The 21,008-nt window shown below is 43.8% G+C and overlaps 1 protein-coding gene across 2 annotated transcripts in view; it reads left to right on the forward strand.

The window, feature by feature from the left end:
- PLEKHM3 (pleckstrin homology domain containing M3) overlaps positions 1 to 21,008 on the forward strand; it is a 401,278-nt gene that overhangs the window by 326,656 nt on the left and 53,614 nt on the right. For both annotated transcript variants that reach the window (XR_005780515.1, XM_040440444.1), the window contains exon 7: positions 1,880 to 2,037. Coding sequence is in view for 1 of the 2 variants with exons in the window: in XM_040440444.1 (XP_040296378.1) it covers positions 1,880 to 2,037 (158 nt within the window). In the remaining variant the exon portion in view is untranslated. The remainder of the gene's footprint in view (positions 1 to 1,879; positions 2,038 to 21,008) is intronic.

Below are 21,008 nucleotides of genomic sequence, written 5' to 3' on the forward strand. Positions count from 1 at the left end.
AGGCACGGCAGCACCCCTGTGTAGCTGACAGCTTGACACCCGGGGCAGTGGCTAGCAGGGCTCAAGAGGCAGCTGCCTTGGGCCCCCCAGGAGCAACTGGGCCCCGGGCAGCTGCCCCTTTTGCCCCTTGGTAAAGACGGCCCTGGTTGTGGGGATATTTCTATTGTACATATAAATGTATGTATTGTAGGGTGCTGCTTTAGTGAAAATGTTAACTGGTTTGCTATTAGTTTAACTCTCTCATCGTTTTGGATTCCAAACCTTTTTAAATTAGTGGATTCTGTAAATGCACATACACTTTTCTGAACATTTACAGAGAGCTTACGGGGAAAGCTGGGCTGTAACCAGACACAACCTATGGGACCCTGTTTTTGAAATAATTAGGTGCATTCAGTGCTGTGGGAGGGAGGGGAAGACACCAAGGGAAGGACAAGGAAAGGGGGCGTCTTCTTCTGAGCTTTGCTAAGAAGACTCTTTACACCCTGTTTTCTAGTAGAAATAAACCTCTTTCTCTAATAAAGTACATTACAAATATGTTTAACATCCTTGTCCCTTACATTATATCATAAATAAACTAAGGGTACTTTCACACTAGCGGCAGGACGGATCCGATTGACTTTAATGGGGACGGGGGCGGAGCTCCGGCGCAGCACGGCAGTGCACGGCGAGAGGCCGCTGGACTAAAAGTACTGCATGTCCGACTTTTTAGTCCGGCAGCCTCTCGCCGTGCACTGCCGTGCTGCGCTGGAGCTCCACCCCCGTCCTCATTATACTCAATCGGATCCGTCCTGCCGCTAGTGTGAAAGTACCCTTAGTTTATTTATGATATAATGTAAGGGACAAGGATGTTAAACATATTTGTAATGTACTTTATTAGGGAAAGAGGCAGTCCCACGGCACGGCGAAATAGCGGCAGGACGGATCAGACAGGGTGAGCAGCCTGTCAGATCCGTCCTGCCGCTAGTGTGAAAGAAGCCTAAAACGACAGTCACAACTAAATTCTAACCTGTTGAAAAAATCGTACTCGCTTGCTCCCCGCCTCTCCATTCCACCTCCCTGGGTTCCTGGCTCTCTTCTGTGGTCTTCCGGTCTGTGTCCTGTAAACTTCCATAAGGACAGGATCACATGCACCAATGCAGCCAAAGACTGACGTGGCCAAGCGGACAGGTGAAGCAGCAGTGACGTGCTTCTTGAGGACATGTCACTGGCCAGTCATGAAACACCTGAAGTCGATTTGCATAAAACGTTGTTACAATACTGTATGGAGCAGGAGCTCCGATGAGCCGAAGTTATTTCTTCGCGAAGTCTCGCGGGACTTCGGATAATAACTTTAGAAATGAAATTCTACTGTTAAAAACCTTTTACTGAACTCGGTTTTGGTTCCAAGTGGTACCTTGGAACCGAACCCGAGTTGGGTAAAAGGTGTTTTACAGTAGAAATTAATTTCTGAAGTTATTACCCGAAGTGCTGCTAGACTTTGCAAAGTAATAACTTCGGCTCATCGGAGCCAATACATTCTAATACTGTACGGAGCGCTCGCTCTGTACAGTATTCTAACTAAGTTTTATGCGAATAGACTTCGGATGTTTCATCCGAAGTCTATTCGCTCATTCCTAATATCAACATTGAAGGAAAAATTACGCTGCCATGTCCTGATCAGAAAGATATCATCATATAATGTCTGTTTTTGTGACAAGTTCATTTTAGTTGAAAAATGCTGTTTTATTGAATTCTGCCTTTTATCTGGAATAGCAGTATGTCAGTGCTTTCTGCCATGAGAACTGCAATTCATTCAAGGACATGATTATATGGATCTCCATCTATTGTATTTGATGATAATGTAGTCTAAATCTACCTCAATATGTCTTATCTTGTGCAGGTAGTTGAAGGCAAGTTGTCTCCTTTTCTAACAAAAGTGATCAAGTTTGCTACATCGCATGTCTACAGCTGCAGCCTTTGTAGTCAGAAGGGCTTCATCTGTGAGATCTGTAACAACGGAGAGATCCTGTATCCCTTTGAGGAAAACTCCACAAGCAGGTAATATGCCTTTTTATCTACAAGGTCAACCCAACCAGAAGTTCAGATTATCACACTGTGAATAACTGTATTCTATAGAGTTTCTTCATTTTGGTTAGTGGCAACTCTTCAAAGGGGGAATTCCATCCAGGGCCGGGACAAGGTATTTCAGCACCCTAGGCGGAGCAGGCAAATGGACCACCAAGCACCCACCCTCCCCCCCAAAACAATTAAAAGCAACATAACTACTAATAAAAAAATTAAAACACATATAAAAGCGCAGCGAAGGGCAGATCCAGTGATTTACAAGTGACGTCCCCACGGTTTTGAGTTATTCCTTTTCTTCTCCTTTTGGTCCAGACCATCATGGGCAGACGCATTTGTTCAGGGGTGTGCATTCCCCTCTGTCACATAAGCCACCAGTATTACTATATGACATATGGTAGCTGGGGGACTGTTGCAGATTTTTCAAATGCCCCCTCCCCCAGCTTAGTGTCAGTATATAATGCTCCCCCCACCCTCGTGCCAGTATATAATGTTCCCCTTACCCTAGTGCCAGTATATAATGCTCCCCCCACCCATTGCCAGTATATAATGCTTCCTCCCACCCTAGCGCCAGTATATAATGCTTCTCCCACCCTAGTGCCAGTATATAATGCTCTCCCCCCACCATAGTGCCAGTATATAATGCATACCCCCACCCTACTACCATTATATAATGCTTCTCCCACCATAGTGCCAGTATATAATTCCCTCACCCCACCATAGTGCCAGTATATAATGCTCCCCCCCACCATAGTGCCAGTATATTATGCTCCCCCCACCATAGTGCCAGTATATATTGCATACCCCCACCCTACTACCAGTATATAATACTCCCCCCACCCTAGTGCCAATTTATAATGCTTCCCCCACTATAGTGCCAGTATATAATGTTCCCCACTCTAGTGCCAGTATATAATGCTCCCCTCACCCTAGTCACAGTATATAGTAATCTCCCCCCCACACTAGTGCCCGTATAAAATGCTTCCCCATATCCTAGTGCCAGTATATAATGTTCCCTCCACCCTATTGCCAGTACATATTGCTCCCCCCTCACCCTAGCGCCAGTATATAATGCTTCTCCCACCCTAGTGCCAGTATATAATGCTCTCCCCCCCACCATAGTGCCAGTATATAATGAATACCCCCACCCTACTACCAGTATATAATGCTTCTCCCACCCTAGTGCCAGTATATAATGCTCTCCCCCCACCATAGTGCCAGTATATAATGCATACCCCCACCCTACTACCATTATATAATGCTTCTCCCACCATAGTGCCAGTATATAATGCATACCCCCACCCTACTATCAGTATATAATGCTTCTCCCACCCTAGTGCCAGTATATAATTCCCTCACCCCACCATAGTGCCAGTATATAATGCTCCCCCCACCATAGTGCCAGTATATAATGCTCCCCCCACCATAGTGCCAGTATATAATGCTCCCCCACCATAGTGCCAGTATATAATGCTCCCCCCACCATAGTGCCAGTATATAATGCTCCCCCACCATAGTGCCAGTATATAATGCTCCCCCCACCATAGTGCCAGTATATATTGCATACCCCCACCCTACTACCAGTATATAATACTCCCCCCACCCTAGTGCCAATTTATAATGCTTCCCCCACTCTAGTGCCAGTATATAATGTTCCCCACTCTAGTGCCAGTATATAATGCTCCCCCCACCACAGTGCCAGTATATAATGCTCCCCTCACCCTAGTCACAGTATATAGTAATCTCCCCCCCCCACACTAGTGCCCGTATAAAATGCTTCCCCATATCCTAGTGCCAGTATATAATGTTCCCTCCACCCTAGTGCCAGTATATAATGCTCCCCCCCATTCTAGTGGCAGTAAATAATATTCCCCCCACCCTAGTGCCAGTATATAATGCTCTCCCCCCACCCTTATGTCAGTATATAATGCATCCCCCTCCCCCCTGTATTGCCAGGTATACATGATGCTCCTCCGCCCCCTTCCTTGGTGCCCCCAGTCCAGCCTTTCTTAGGGGGGGGGACACCTTACTCCTGTTCCCCCGCAACCGTCTGCGATGGATTCAGGCCACAGCCTGAACTGTGGCTTGTGTTGCTGAGTCCCGACGCAGGCGGTCGACATGACATCACCGCTCCTGAGCCACAATGACATGATGATGCGAGACCAGGAGGTCACGGTGGTGTAATCGTGACATCTTGGGCCACTCTACTGCCTTATAGGCAAACTGCTCAGTCCCATTCAGACAAGTTATCTAACAGATGCAGCCTTAGCAGCGCCCCCTCTTATGGGTAGCGAGGTGGGGCCCTCGGCAGGCGCCTACCCTCACATACCCCTCGTTCCTGCCGTGTTCCCATCTTATAAAATTTCATATTGCTAAGATGTGCCATCACCTTATGATCAATGGGGGTTTATCCTCTGGGACACAGCAATGAAGCTGCTTAGGGAACTGTAGCATATCCCCAATCACTTGAAGAAGCAGTGAAGGTTATGTAGCACCAATCTAGCCCTGTGGCCCATTAATCTTCAGTAGGGTCCCAGAGGTTGAAATCCCACCGTTCATAAAGTAATTATTATTTTCTGTCCTTTATATAACACCAACCTACAGTATTCTGCAGCCCTTAACAAAGATTCTCATCACATCAGTCCCTAACCCCACTAGGATTTACTATGTAGATTTCAGATTATCCTATCAGCATGACTTTTGGAGTGTCAGAGAAAAGGTATGCAAAGACAAGGGGAGCATCCAAACTCCATGCAGATGTTGTCATCAGATCCAATCCCAGGACACCAGCACTGAAAGGCAGCAGTGCTAACCAGTGAGCCACTGTGCACAGTGCACACCTGCGGTCAATAGTGAACATGGCATCTAAACCATAAGTCGGAGAGAAGGGGTTCCCTCTGTCAGCCCCTCTGATTTTGGGGTGCAGAGGGTTTGTCATGGTAGCCTAGGCCTAACAGTGGCCTCTGTTCTGCCATCTGCGGAAAGCTATGAGACCCTGCCAGAAATAGGGTCTAATAGACCCCCTGTCAAAGTAAAACTGACACTTATACACCGCAGGACAGAAATAGTGGTCCTTAATTTCAGGCTTCTAATTAACATTGGGAATTTGTTAGAAGATACAATGAAGGAAAGCATATTTAAATATTAAATGGCTTTTCCAGGATCCTCAGGATAGGTTATCAATATGGGATCAGCTGTCTGAAGATGCAGCAGTGCTCCGTGGGCTCTTAGCCAATTTCTAGGTCATGTGATGTCACTTTCATTGATCACATGGCCTTGGCGTAGCTGAGCCCCATTCAAGGGAATGGTTCTGAGCTGCAATACCAAGCAGAGCCAATATTCAATGGACGGCGCTGTGCTTGGTGAGCTGCAAGATTGTGGCGCTCACCGGAGCTCCAGTGAGCACCACTGCTTCCTCAGACAGGTGATCAGTGGGGGTCCCAGTGGTCGGACCCCGCCAATCACATATTAATGACCTATCCGGCTGATAGGTCATTGATATGAACATGTACATGGTAAACCCTGCACAATATTCTTTTTATTTTTAGGTACATTTTGAACAAGACAATAGATACTATTAGGGTACTTTCACACTTGCGTCAGGACGGATCCGACAGGCTGTTCACCCTGTCGGATCCGTCCTTCCGCTATTTCGCCGTGCCGCCGCTCCGTCCCCATTGACTATAATGGGGACGGGGGAGGAGCTCCGGCGCAGCACGGTAGTGCACGACGAAAGGCCGCCGGACTAAAAGTCCTGCATGCCCGACTTTTTAGTCCGGCGGCCTCTCACCGCGTACTGCCGTACTGCGCCGGAGCTCCGCCCCCGTCCCCATTATAGTCAATGGGGATGGAGCGGCGGCACGGCGAAATAGCGGAAAGACGGGTCCGACAGGGTGAACAGCCTGTCGGATCCGTCCTGCCGCAAGTGTGAAAGTACCCTTAGGCAGGGGCTGTTTTTTTCTTTTTTTGCCGTATGCCATTAATATTGTTATATTTTAATAGTATGGGCATTTTTGTTTAAGTATTTTTATTTTGAGGGAAGGGGGGTGATTTGAACTTAATTTTTTTTTTATATTTGCTAAATCTTTTATTTATTTATTTTTACTTTTTTTTTTAAAGAGGACCTTTCACTAGAATAAAACATCTAAACTAACTATACAGACGTGTAGAGCGGCGCCCAGGGATCCCCCTGCACTTACTGTTATCCCCGGGCGCTGCTCCGTTCTCCGGTTATGGCCTCCGGTATCTTCATAGTTAGGCTCCACCCAGGGGAACCTGCCGGCGTCTCATTCTCCCATGCTGTAGCGTTGGCCAATCGCAGCGCTCAGCTCATAGCCTGAGAGAAAAAAAAGCCTCTCAGGCTATGAGCTGAGCGCTGCGATTGGCCAACGCTACAGCATGGGAGAATGAGACGCCGGCAGGTTCCCCTGGGTGGAGCCTAACTATGAAGATACCGGAGGCTATAACCGGAGAACAGAGCGGCGCCCGGGGATAACAGTAAGTGTAGGGGGATCCCTGGGCGCCGCTCTCCATGTCTGTATAGTTAGTTTAGATGTTTTATTCTAGTGAAAGGTCCTCTTTAAGTCACCTTGGGTGACAATAACTGGCAATCATTAGATTGCCTATTGTGTTCATTAATGTCTATATAGACACCATTGAACACTTCTTTTGCACTATACCAATACAATGCTGCCACCTAGTGGCCTGTATTGGTATAGTCATCTAATAGGCACCGAAGGCTGCGTTAGGGCTTCAGCCTATTAGATCAGTTTAACAGGTTCCCTGATCTCTGTGTGCGACTTCCACTTCCAGACTGCACAGATGCCGCGGTCACATTTGACCACAGCATCTGAAAAGGAAAATGTATGCGATCAGCCTTATGTATCAGCCTACATGGTACATAAAATAGCAGAAACTCAGCGGCTATGGGGCCTGCTGCACGTGCGAGCGGGTGCCATGATTGGGGACCAGACTTCCGCCGTACATGTACGCCGGAGGTCCTTAAAGGGTTAAGTTATACATGCAAAGCCTATTCAGTTATAACATTAATGCATTATATTGGAGATATTCCAGTGGACAGCAGTAAGGACTACTGCTGGTTTTTGCAACGGGAAAATATGACCGTTCACAAACGCAAAAGCAGATGCCTGAAGCACTTGTAACAGTACTGGGCCTTGCTCAAGTAAGACTTTTAAACTGAAAAACGAGATTTTTTTGAAATGTTGTCATTCCATTCCATTTTCATACACTGTTTACTATGCAAACTTTGATGTAGATCAGGTAATTGTTGGAGTAAAATTCGTTCTGTTCAAAATTATTCAATGCTTTCCAAGTTCTTAAATCATTTAGGCATACTTATGCATAGCAAAATTTCGTGACATGTTACAACAATTCTGACTTCGGATTTGTAATCCGCACACTCAATTTAGTATAGGACAACAGTTTTTTGCCCAGTAGCAGACGAATTTATTTATTTTGTTGCGTGGTAAATAGTTGCAGTTATTGCTGCACTGCGATCTTTACCCGGACAACCCGCATGGTGGCCAAAGTCACTGTACATCCCTAGCCTTCTTGTAGCTCTTATACTGCCTGGTAGAAATGTGGCATCAAGTCTAATGCCATTTATCCTTTTTCTATATTTTTGTCCATACAAGTGATCAATAAGGGCAGGGAATTCTTTGTTATACTCTGCCTGGCTACATTTATTGAATGGTAATGGATATAGGGGATCATTTATGAACTGATATATGCCATCTTTCTGGCGTACATCTGTCACAGATTGTGGCGCAAAGGTTTCTTGCTCTGCAGTGTGCGACTTTTCCCCGCTTTCGGCAGGTCTAAAAAAAGGGGGGGGGGGGCCTGGTGTGGGCGGTGCCGTCTCATTTATCATTTTCTACGCCTCTTTTAGGCGTAAAAAGTGTTCTAAATCTACGATTTAGACCAGCAGTGGATGTGCCAAAGTTCTTGTAGAGGCTGGCAGCAGCGCCTTTACATAACTTCGACGGATCCACTGCCAGCGCAGGTGTTATTAAGGCCAGCGTCTAGATGTAGTGTTTACATTTAAAGACGTGATTTAATTCTTCCCCCCTTTTAGATCTGAACTTGGGACCAAATTTACCTTGATTCACCAGTATATTCAGCATTGAAAGAGTTACACTTCTGTAATCATTTTCTGGACCTGGAATAAGTTACAGCGACTAATAGAATTCACAGGAATATGAGCATTGCTCTGAGTAAGCCTTACCCATCTGTTCTACCTTATGATTACAAATGTCCGGCTGTAATGTAAACATGATATACAACTGCGCCATAAAAAGAATGATAGAAAGGATGCACATGCACAGCTGAGCATCTGTTATTGTTCCCGGCACATGGTACTCGACTTCTCTCACTTTATCCAAACACTTCTCCGGAGCGTATGAAAACTACAGTGGGGTATTCAACATGGCGGTGAACGTAACTAGCGGGTAACTGCAGAAATTGTCTTACCAGCACTCAGTGGCCTGTCCCAAGACTATTAGAACCATCTCATGGAAAAGCTTAACTCACATTTAGGGTTTGTTCACACGACCGTGGTTTGGTTCCACATCCGAGCCGCATTTTTTGCGGCTCTGGTGCAGACCCATTCACTTCGATGGGCCCTGCAAAAATTATAGACCATGTGCTATTCTTGTCCGTTTTGTGGGCATTTCTATAATGGGCCGTCTATTCCGTTCCGCAAATTACGGAAGGCACATGGACGGCATCCGTGTTTTGCGGATCCACAATTTGCATTTCTTAACCTTTTGTCTGCTGCAGCCTGTGCGCATTCTCACACATTGCAGACTGCTTAGTCCCATTCAGACAAGTTTTCTGACAGCTTGGTCTGTAGGTCCTTGCTCTATTCTCCTGAACGCTCATCTAAGGGTACTTTCACACTAGCGTTATTCTTTTCTGGTATTGAAATCCGGTAATGCCATCCGTTCAGTATGCATCAGGATGTCTTCCGTCCCGTCCCTTGTACGGTATGTGACCGGACAAAATACCGCAGCTTGCTGCAGTATTTTTTCGGGACAAAATCCCGGAACAATACCGCACTTGCCGGATCCGGCATTAATTTCCATAGAGATGTATTAATGCTGGAACCAGTATCAAGTGTTCCGGAAATTGCCGCATCACCGGATTTGGTTTTCCGGTCTGCGCATGCGCCGGGCTTTTGATCTTTGAAAAAATGTAAATACCGGATCCGTTCTTCCGTCATAACGGATCCGGAAAAAAGAGCTATCCGTTGCCGGAACTGCCTGCCGGATCCAAAGTACCCTAAATTAACATCTTAACAACCAAATAAAATCAGCTTACGGCCTGGGCTACACTGAAACAATTTGTAGTGCGACTTGAATGACAGTCCACAAGATTGCAATCACCTGAATGCATTCATTTGGATTGCAGTTGTAGTTCAATAGTTAAACTCAATCAGTCGTGCTACAAAAAGTTGCAGTGTAGACCTAGCCTAAAAGGGATAGTAGCCTAATGGGTGTTCAGGAGGGCAGAGAGAGGGATTATAGACCGAGCCGTAAGAGAGCTCCTCTGATGGATCTCACACTGAACAGGACTGAGCAGCCTGCAGTGTATGAGAATACAAACAAATGGGGCAAAATGTTTAATAAAGACCAATTTCAGAAATTATATTTATCCAAAAATCTTTGCAGTTTAGTAAAAAAAAAAAAAAAATGTGGCAAAGGTGTCCATAACCATTAAATACATTTGCCAGCAGTTTTGATTTCAATTTATTAACAGTTTAGTTATTTTAATTTACCCTTTTGAGACCGGGTGATTCTCTGTTTTTTCATTTTAATTTTTTACTCCCAGCCCTCCCAAAGCCAAACCTTTTTTAAATTTTTCATTCACATAGCTGTATGAGGGCTTGTTTTTTTGCGGGACAAGATTCACTTTCTAATGGTACCATTTACGGTTGCATACAATTTGGTGGGAAGCAGGAAAAAAAATTCCAAATCTGATGGAACTACAAAAAAATGCCATTCTGCCACAGTTTTATGTGTTATTTTACATCAGTGGTTCTCAACCTTTCTAAAGCCGTGACCCCTTAATACAGTTCCTCATGTTGTGGTGACCCCCAACCATTAAATTTTTTTCCTTGCTACGTCATAACTCATTTTGCTACTGTTATGAATTGTAATGTAAATATCTGATATGCTGGATGTATTTTTATTGCTACAAATTGAACATAATTAAAGCAGAGTAATTAATCACAAAGACAAAATGTTATATATTGTCAAATATTTATTTCTAATTACAAATAAATGAAATTTTGTATTGAAGCATGGTGTATAAATCAGTGGTGCTTCAAGTCACCCCCAAATAAATCAGAAGTGCTCAGGGTGCCCCAAATAAATAAATCAGCGGGGCTTCAGGTCTCCCCCAAATAAATAAATCAGCGGGGCTTCAGGTCTCCCCCAAATAAATAAATCAGCGGTGCTCAGGGTACCCCCAAATAAATAAATCAGTGGTGCATCAGGTTTCCCACAAATAAATAAATCAATGGTGCTCAGGGTCCCCCAAATAAATAAATCAGAAGTGCTCAGGGTCCCCCAAATAAATAAATCAGCGGTGCTTCAGGTCCCCCCCCAAATAAATAAATCAATGGTGCTCAGGGTCCCCCAAATAAATAAATCAGCGGTGCTTCATGTCCCCCCAAATAAATTAAGCCTTGCTCAGCCAAATAATTAAAATAAAATTAGCCAGGCTCAGCCAGGCTCAATTAAATCATTGGTGGCAGTGGTGCTCAGCGGCGGTGTCTTTAACGAAAAAACTCGGACCTCAGCAGACAGGCGGCCCGACTTACCCATCCAGACGTCAGGCTCCTTCAAGCACAGGCAGTGATAGGACATCACTTCCTGTGCGCGAGGATAAGGGGCCGCTGCCGTTGTGCGGGCAACCCACAATAGGAAGCCTCAGACGACCCCCCGGAAAGGGCCGATCGACCCCCAAAGGGGTCGCGACCCCTAGGTTGAGAACCGCTGTTTTACATAGTTTCCTATGCGCTAAAACTGACCTGTTATTTTATTCTCTGGGTCACTGTGATTACGACGATACTACATATGTATAGTTTTTCTTGCATTTTGATACTGAAAAAATGTAAAAAATACATTTTTCCTTTGCATTGCCATATTCTGAACCCCTTAACTTTTTTTTTTTATGTGTACGGAGCTGAGTTAGGGCTCATTTTTTGCAGGACAAGCTGCATTTTCATTGATACCATTCAAGGGTGTGTAGGGATTTTTGATCACTTTTTATAAAAATTTTAGTGGAAGGAGAATAGACCAAAAAAGGGGCGAATCGGCCATTTTGACCGTTTTTTCCGGACGAGTTTTATGCAAGACAATTTTCCCAGGCACCTGGTGGGGTTGGGGGTTCTGGGGCGGGGCTTAGGGGATGGGCGGGGCTTTTTAAGGTTCAAAAACTTGGTGTGCTGGGCTGTGCACCTGTGAAGAGAAGGATTAATAATAATCCACCATTTTGATATTGAAACACTTGATGTGCGATTAATATAATTAATACACCATTTTGAGGGTCAAACACACTTTATGCTGGACTGGGCACCTGTGAAAAAAGAGTCAGCAGAGCAGGCAGAGAGAGACTGAGGCCAGCAGCAGCCATTTCAGTCAGTATAGCCCAAACTGCAGAATGGCTGTAATCTGACTAACATGGCTGCTGCTGGCCTCAGTGAGTCTCTCTGCTGCTCTGAGTGCCTCTCACTCACACATACCACTACCCTGCCCTGCTGCCCCTCAACATTCATTCAAATTTTCCATTGATGGAGCTTTGGCTGCCACTAGTTCTCCTTTTTGCTGCTTTCTTAGTTGCCACAATGACACTTCTAATCTGCAGCCGCCCACAGACCCAGGCGAAGTTGTGCTGGCACTGAGAAGACTGGGAGCGGGCACATCGGCGCTGGTGGGGATAAAGCAATGCAGCTTCGGCTTCTGTGCCGGAGGAGGCGGGGGTGCCTGACGTGAATGACCGAGTCACGGAGCCCTCCTCTCCTCTCTTCCACCGCGGCGCTGATGGGGGCGGGACCAACCCGGCTTTTAGAGTCTGCAGCAGGCAGCGGTAAGTGAAGCGCTGCTGCTGCAGATATGTAAAATGCTATTACTGTGGCGCAATCGCAAAGTCGGCGATGGGCCCTTTTGCCACGGCTCGCCAAACCATCTTCTTTAATAGTACGGGCGTTTTTGCACACAGCGATGCCCATGATATTAATTTTTTTCATTATTTATGCATTTTTATTTTCATTTTAGGGAATGGGGGGTGATTTGAAATTTTATATATTTTTTATTTTAGTTTATATTTTTTAAAACGCATTAGCATTGGAGTCTATTAGAATTTCACTAAGTTACACTAAGAACTAATGTACGGCAGCCCTGTACTACTCCTGAGTACAGGGGCTACCGCACACACTCCAACTCCCCCAATCCTTGCCGGGGGTTGCTGGAGCACAGCCGGGAGCGCGTGCTCAGTTATTAACTTACCAGATACTGTGGTCACATTTGACCATTGCATCTGAGCGGTTAAATGTATGCCATTGACGTTATCGTTGATCGCATACATTAGTCCCACGCACCCAAACAGAACCGGCACCATTTTTACGGGCCCAACCTCCGACATAAATTTACGTGGGGCGGTAGGGAAGGGGTTAGTACATTTTAAAAAAATAAATTTTCAAGTATTTTATCTTCATTAACCCCTTTTAAGTACTGGTCCCATTTTTGGTTTTGCATTTTCATTTTTTCCTATAGCTTTATTCATTTTCTGTTCATATACCCAAATTAGGGCCTTTTTTTGCGGGATAAGTTGTATTTTTATGAGCACTATTTAAATTACTTTGTTATTGGAAAATGGGGAAAAAATTATTTGTGGGGTTAAATTAAAAACAAAAATTCAGCTAAGTTTTTGGGGGTTTTGACATCACGGCGTTCACTGTGCGCTAAAAATGACATGACGTCCTTATTCTGCGGCTCAATGCGAAAACAGTGATACCAAACTTATATATTTTTTGTTTTACTACTTAAAAAAAAAAAAAGAAACCTTTGAAAAAAATTTCCAAAAAATGCCATTTTCTTTGTATCGCCATTTTCTGACAGCCACAACTTTTTTATATTTTCTTCCACAGAGCTGTATGAAGGCTTGTTGTTCAATTTTTTTGGAGGGAAAGGTGACTAAAAAAAGGCGAATCATGTGTTATTCTTTTCTTTTCAGTTACGGCGTTCATCACACAAGAAATGTTTTAAAAATGTTTAATATTTTAGTAGTCCAGACATTTTCATAAATCGCGATGCATGATATGTTTATTTTTTTATTATTTTTATATGTAAAATTGGGAAAGGGGGGGTTTAAACGTAATATTTGAATTTTTTTATTTTTATTAAAAGCTTATTTTTTTTACTTTTATAATAACTTTTAACCCCCTTAGGGGACTAGAACCGGTGAATGGAATTTTGATATGTTCCCTGCTAAGCTGTACACAGTGCTCCATCAGTGCTGTGTATTGAGTGATCTACAGTCGTGGCCAAAAGTTTTGAGAATTACATAAATATTGGAAATTGGAAAAGTTGCTGCTTAAGTTTTTATAATAGCAATTTGCATATACTCCAGAATGTTATGAAGAGTGATCAGATGAATTGCATAGTCCTTCTTTGCCATGAAAATTAACTTATTCCCAAAAAAAACCTTTCCACTGCATTTCATTGCTGTCATTAAAGGACCTGCTGAGATCATTTCAGTAATCTTCTTGTTAACTCAGGTGAGAATGTTGACGAGCACAAGGCTGGAGATCATTATGTCAGGCTGATTGGGTTAAAATGGCAGACTTGACCTGTTTAACCCCTTAAGGACACAGCCTTTTTACACCTTAGGACCAGGCCATTTTTTGAAAATCTGACCAGAGTCCCTTTAAGTGCTGATAACTTTAAAACGGTTTGACTTATCCAGGCCGTTCTGAGATTGTTTTTTCGTCACATATTGTACTTCATGACACTGGTAAAATGGAGTCAAAAAAAAAAATTTTTTTGCACCAAAAAATACCTAATTTAACAAAAATTTGAAAAAAATTTGCAAATTTCAAAGTTTCAGTTTCTCTACTTCTGTAATACATAGTAATACCCCCAAAAATTGTGATGACTTTACATTCCCCATATGTCTACTTCATGTTTGAATTGTTTTGGGAATGATATTTTATTTTTTGGGGATGTTATAAGGCTTAGAAGTTTAGAAGCAAATCTTGAAATTTTTCCGAAATTTACAAAAACTCAATTTCTAGGGACCAGTTCAGGTCTCAAGTCACTTTGCGAGGCTTACATTATAGAAACCACCCAAAAATGACCCCATCTAAGAAACTACACCCCTCAAGGTATTCAAAACTGATTTTGCATACGTTGTTAACCCTTTAGGTGTTGCACAAGAGTTATTGGCAAATAGGGAGGAAATTTGAGAATTTCATTTTTTTGTCTAATTTTTCATTTTAACCCATTTTTTCCACTAACAAACCAAGGGTTAACAGCCAAACAAGACTGTATCTTTATTGCCCTGACTCTGCCATTTACAGAAACACCCAATATGTGGCCGTAAACTACTGTACGGCCACACAGCGGGGCGTAGAGTGAAAGGTGCGCCGTTTGGTTTTTGGAAGGCTGATTTTTATGGACTGGTTTATTTACACCATGTCCCATTTGAAGCCCCCTGATGCACCCCTAGAGGAGAAACTCCCTAAAAGTGACCCCATCTAAGAAACTACACCCCTCAAGGTATTCAAAACTGATTTTACATACGTCGTTAACCCTTTAGGTGTTGCACAAGAGTTATTGGCAAATGGCGATGAAATTTGAGAATTTCATTTTTTTGCCTAATTTTCCATTTTAACCCATTTTTTCCACTAACAAAGCAAGGGTTAACAGCCAAACAAGACTGTATCTTTATTGCCCTGACTCTGCTGTTTACAGAAACACCCCATATGTGGCCGTAAACTACTGTACGGGCACACAGCGGGGCGTAGAGTGAAAGGTGCGCCGTTTGGTTTTTGGAGGGCTGATTTTGCTGGACTGTTTTTTTTGGCACCATGTCCCATTTGAAGCCCCCCTGATGCACCCCTAGATTATAAACTCCATAAAAGTGACCCCATCTAAGAAACTACACCCCTCAAGGTATTCAAAACTGATTTTACAAACTTTGTTAACCCTTTAGGTGTTGCACAAGATTTAATGGAAAATAGAGATACAATTTCAAAATTTCACTTTTTTGGCAAATTTTCCATTTTAATATTTTTTTTCCAGTTACAAAGCAAGGGTTAACAGCCAAACAAAACTCATTATTTATGGCCCTAATTCTGTAGTTTACAGAAACACCCCATATGTGGTCGTAAACAGCTGTACGGGCACACGGCAGGGCGCAGAAGGAAAGGAACACCATATGGTTTTTGGAAGGCAGATTTTGCTGGACTGGTTTTTTTGACACCATGTCCCATTTGAAGCCCCCCTGATGCACCCCTAGAGTAGAAACTCCAAAAAAGTGACCCCATTTTAGAAACTACGGGATAGGGTGGCAGTTTTGTTGGTACTAGTTTAGGGTACATATGATTTTTCGTTGCTCTATATTACACTTTTTGTGCGGCAAGGTAACAAGAAATAGCTTTTTTGGCACAGTTTTTTTTTGTTATTTACAACATTCATCTGACAGGTTAGATCATGTGGTAATTTTATAGAGCAGGTTGTCACGGACGCGGAGATACCTAATATGTATACAATTTTTTTTATTTATGTAAGTTTTACACAATGATTTCATTTTTAAAACCAAAAAAATGTTTTAGTGTCTCCATAGTCTAAGAGCCATAGTTTTTTCAGTTTTTGGGCGATTATCTTAAGTAGGGTCTCATTTTTTGCGGGATGAGATGACGGTTTGATTGGCATCTATTTTGGGGTGCATATGACTTTTTGATTGCTTGCTATTACACTTTTTGTGACGTAAGATGACAAAAAATGGCTTTTTTTACACCGTTTTTATTTTTATTTTTTTACGGTGGTCATCTGAGGGGTTAGATCATGTGATATTTTTATAGAGCCGGGCGATACGGACGCGGCGATACCTAATATGTATACTTTTTTTTTTATTTATGTAAGTTTTACACAATGATTTCATTTTTGAAACAAAAAAAAATCATGTTTTAGTGTTTCCATAGTCTAAGAGCCATAGTTTTTTCAGTTTTTGGGCAATTATCTTGGGTAGGGTATGATTTTTGCAGGATGAGATGACGGTTTGATTGTTACAATTTTGGCGTACATGCGACTTTTTTGATCACTTTTATTACCTTTTTTGGGAAGTAAGGTGGGCAAAATTTCAATTTCATCATAGTTTTTTATTTTTTATTTTTATGGTGTTCACCGTTCGGGTAAAGTAACATGACCGTTTTATAGATCAGGTCGTTACGGACGCAGCGATACCAAACATGTGTAGGGAATTTTATTTTTTTTCATTTTTTATCAGTGATAAATGTGTTTTTTGATTTTTACTTTTTTTTCACTTTTATTCACTTTTTTTTGACCCAGACCCACTTGGTTCTTGAAGATCCAGTGGGTCTGATGTCTGAATAATACAGTACAGTACAATATATATTGTTCTGTACTGTATTTTACTTACACTGAACAGATCTATGCCTTTCAGCACAGATCTGTTCAGCACCATGGACAGCAGGACGCCTGAGAGGCGTCCTGTTGCCATGGGAACCTTCCCCGTCTGCTCAGAACTTCGCAGACGGGGAAGGGTAAGGAGGGGATCTCTCGGGGGGCTCTCTGGGGGCTCTCTCCCTCCCCATCGGGGGGCTGCAAAGGCACAGCAGCCCCCCGATGGGAGAGGGAGGGAGCTCCCTGCGCTGTTAACCTTTTCCATACAGCGCTCCGTACGGACCGCTGTATGGAAAGGGTTAACGGCTGACATCGCATCGCAGATGTCAGCCGTTTATACCACGGTGCCAGCAATGTGCTGGCACCCTGGTATCCCCACTAGACACCAACGATTATACAAGGGGAGGCGGGCGGGGGATCGCGATCCCGCCTGCCGCACCGCCCGCCTCCCGCACCGCCCACACCGCCCGCAACCCTCCCCCTGCACCTCCCGCCACCATAAAAATCATTCGGGGGTGCAGGGGGGGGTGAATAAAACTTTTTTTTTAGGCATATAAAGTTTCTGATCCCCGCGGTCAGGGACTGCGGGGACCAGAAACTTCAGAAATCGCAGCAAACCGCAGGTCTGAATTGACCTGCGGTTTGCCGCGATCGCCGACATGGGGGGGTCACGGGACCCCCCCGCGCATTTAGCCTAGGTGCCTGCTCAATGATTTGAGCAGGCACCGGGTTCCGATCACTGCCAGCCGCACGGCAGTGATCGAAAATACACAGGGCGTACATGTACGCCCTGTGTCCTTAAGTACCAGGGCACAAGGGCGTACCTGTACGCCCTATGTCCTTAAGAGGTTAAAGGAGGGTGATGCTTGAAATCATTGTTCTTCCATTGTTAACCATGGTGACCTGCAAAGAAACGCGTGCAGCCATCATTGCGTTGCTTAAAAATGGCTTCACAGGCAAGGATATTGTGGCTACTAAGATTGCACCTCAATCAACAATTTAGAGGATCATCAAGAACTTCAAGGAAAGAGGTTCAATTCTTGTTAAGAAGGCTTCAGGGCGTCCAAGAAAATCCAGCAAGCGCCAGGATCGTCTCCTAAAGAGGATTCAGCTGCGGGATCGGAGTGCCACCAGTGCAGAGCTTGCTCAGGAATGGAAGCAGGCAGGTGTGAGCGCATCTGCACGCACAGTGAGGCGAAGACTTTTGGAAGATGGCCTGGTGTCAAGAAGGGCAGCAAAGAAGCCACTTCTCTCCAAAAAAAACATCAGGGACTGATTGATCTTCTGCAGAAAGTATGGTGAATGGACTGCTGAGGACTGGGGCAAAGTCATATTCTCCGATGAAGCCTCTTTCCCATTGTTTGGGGCATCTGGAAAAAGGCTTGTCCGGAGAAGAAAAGGTGAGCGCTACCATCAGTCCTGTGTCATGCCAACAGTAAAGCATCCTGAGACCATTCATGTGTGGGGTTGCTTCTCATCCAAGGGAGTGGGCCACTCACAATTTTGGCCAAAACACAGCCATGAATAAAGAATGGTACCAAAATACCCTCCAACAGCAACTTCTTCCAACAATCCAACAACAGTTTGGTGAAGAACAATGCATTTTCCAGCATGATGGAGCACCGTGCCATAAGTCAAAAGTGATAACTAAGTGGCTCGGGGACCAAAACATTGACATTTTGGGTCCATGGCCTGGAAACTCCCCAGATCTTAATCCCATTGAGAACTTGTGGTCAATCCTCAAGAGGCGGGTGGACAAACAAAAACCCACTAATTCTGACAAACTCCAAGAAGTGATTATGAAAGAATGGGTTGCTATCAGTCAGGAATTGGCCCAGAAGTTGATTGAGAGCATGCCCAGTCGAATTGCAGAGGTCCTGAAAAAGAAGGACCAACACTGCAAATACCGACTCTTGACATAAATGTAATGTAATTGTCGATAAAAGCCTTTGAAACTTATGAAGTGCCTGTAATTATATTTCACTACATCAAAGAAACAACTGAAACAAAGATCTAAAAGCAGTTTAGCAGCAAACTTTGTGAAAACTAATATTTGTGTCATTCTCAAAACTTTTGGCCACGACTGTAGAAGGCAGAGACACAGAGAAATGGTCCCTGCCTTTTCTGTGGAGGTCACAGACAGTGCATGATTAGCGTGCAGCTGCAATCTCTGAATGGACGTTCTAAAACATCCAATCAGAGATTAAGCCCGACCCCCAGGACGTTTATCATGTACATGCAGTCGGGACGGAGTTAAATAAGTAAGAATTGTGAGAAACATAGTTGCAGACTTGAGTGTTAGAAACTTAGGGGTAGAGTTATGAAACTGGTGAAATGTAGGAACTTGCTTAGTTGCCCATAGCAACTAATCAGATTTCACCTTTCATTTTTCACAGCTCCTTTGGAAAATTAAAGGTGGAATCTGTTTGGTTGCTATGGGCAACTAAGCCAGCTCCACCTTACACCAGTTTGATAACTCTCCCCCTTAATGCTTAGTACCAAGGGTCCTCTTTCAGAGGCTGATAGTCTATAGTTGACACTTGCCTTTCACATGACCCAAAGCAAAATGAAAGGGGCTTGAACGATCTTTATTACACTCATGTGCCCGCCATTCACTAAGCATATGATTGGCAGCACATCCCCTGTTCAGACAGGGCAATATGCTGCCGTCAAACAACGATTTTTGGTGCTGCTTGGGAGCAGCAGCAGTACAGTGTGGATGTTGAAAGGGTAGGGTAATAGTGGCATGTGGCCGCAATAGTAGCGGCAGCAGTAGCAGCACAGCAAGGCAAGGCAGTAGAAGTGAGGAGTAGTAGTCATAGTGGTGACCATGTATCGGTAATAGCAGTGGCAGTAGGGGTAATGAAAGTGGCAGTAGGGGTAATGAAAGTGGCAGTAGAGGATTAGCAGCAAGGAATAGCCGCTTTGGCAGATGACCGCAGCAGCAGGCATACGGTACGGAACATAATAGTAGGCAGGCAGACAGTACATGATTGCTGCAGCAGCCATGTGTTCCAGAACATGATGGTATGCAAACAGAATGCACAATGGCATGATGGCAGCAGCAGCTATATGGTACAGAACATGATGGTAGGCAGGCCAACAGTTGCAATAGCAAGATGGGGCACCGCCAGCAAGGGCAGATCTAGTCATCGGCCTCAGCCACAGGAGTGTGAAAATTCTCAGAGATCCATGACCCGAAAGGCAGGGAGTAGAAAATAAAAATGCAAAAACGAAAAGAAAAAAAAATCTGGGGCTGAAAGGGTCAATATACCCCAAATTCCCAAATATAGCTCTTATTCTCTCCCTGTAATCTTCGTATACTGTCCCTATCGCCTATTAATATATCTTTATAAATAATCTTTTTATGCTGTCGATAGCTCAGTATATCAATCTGCAGAGGCAGAGCCACAGCCCAACTTCCTGCCAGGACATTCTGCACAGGCACTTCCCTGATTGGCTCGTCCAGGCTGTATGTCAGCTTCTAAGCTAATCAAGGCGAGCCCTTCCTGCCATTTTCTCCCAGTGTCATGTGACCGTCCTTCATCTTTCTCCATTGTGGTTTTGCCTTTCCTGCCATTTTCTCCCAGTGTCATGTGACCGTCCTTCATCTTTCTCCATTGTGGTTTTGCCCTTCCTGCCATTTTCTCCCAGTGTCATGTGACCGTCCTTCATCTTTCTCCATTGTGGTTTTGCCCACCAACATGGACAGTAAAAGAAATGGCTCTGCATGTCGTTTTATGCGATTCATCTGAAACAAATCAGAAAAGCTTCAGATTTATTTGTCAGATGAACTTTTGTGTAATTAATAATGAATTCCGTTTGTTCAGAATCGATTCGCTCATCCTTAATCCAAATCTTTTTGTCATTGATTTATACCGACAAAAGGAGGATGTAGCTTAGAATGAATGTTTATTGGGAATTCCCATTACAGAAGTGATAAGCACTCTTGTAACAAGTAAACACTGAAGTTCATTCAACTTCTTAAACTATTTCTGCAGTCATGAATTATCTTAGCTGCCTTCTTGGAGGCCAGTTATACAGATGGCCTTTGTCTAATAATATGATTACTTACTGTTACTTCTGTCTGCTGACAGAAATCTCAGTTTGTCTGACTTCTGCCTTGTCTCTCAATAATAGTTATTTTTTCCATTACTGAGACTGAGGCATTTTTAATATACATGAACCTTAGTTCACAGTTATCATTAGCGAATATAAGGGTGGAACGTACGCAATGAATTCCACAGTGATTATTAGGTGCAATGGCACAGAAGTTTG

This window comes from Bufo bufo, chromosome 7, assembly GCF_905171765.1.
Source record: "Bufo bufo chromosome 7, aBufBuf1.1, whole genome shotgun sequence".
NCBI lineage: Eukaryota > Metazoa > Chordata > Amphibia > Anura > Bufonidae > Bufo > Bufo bufo.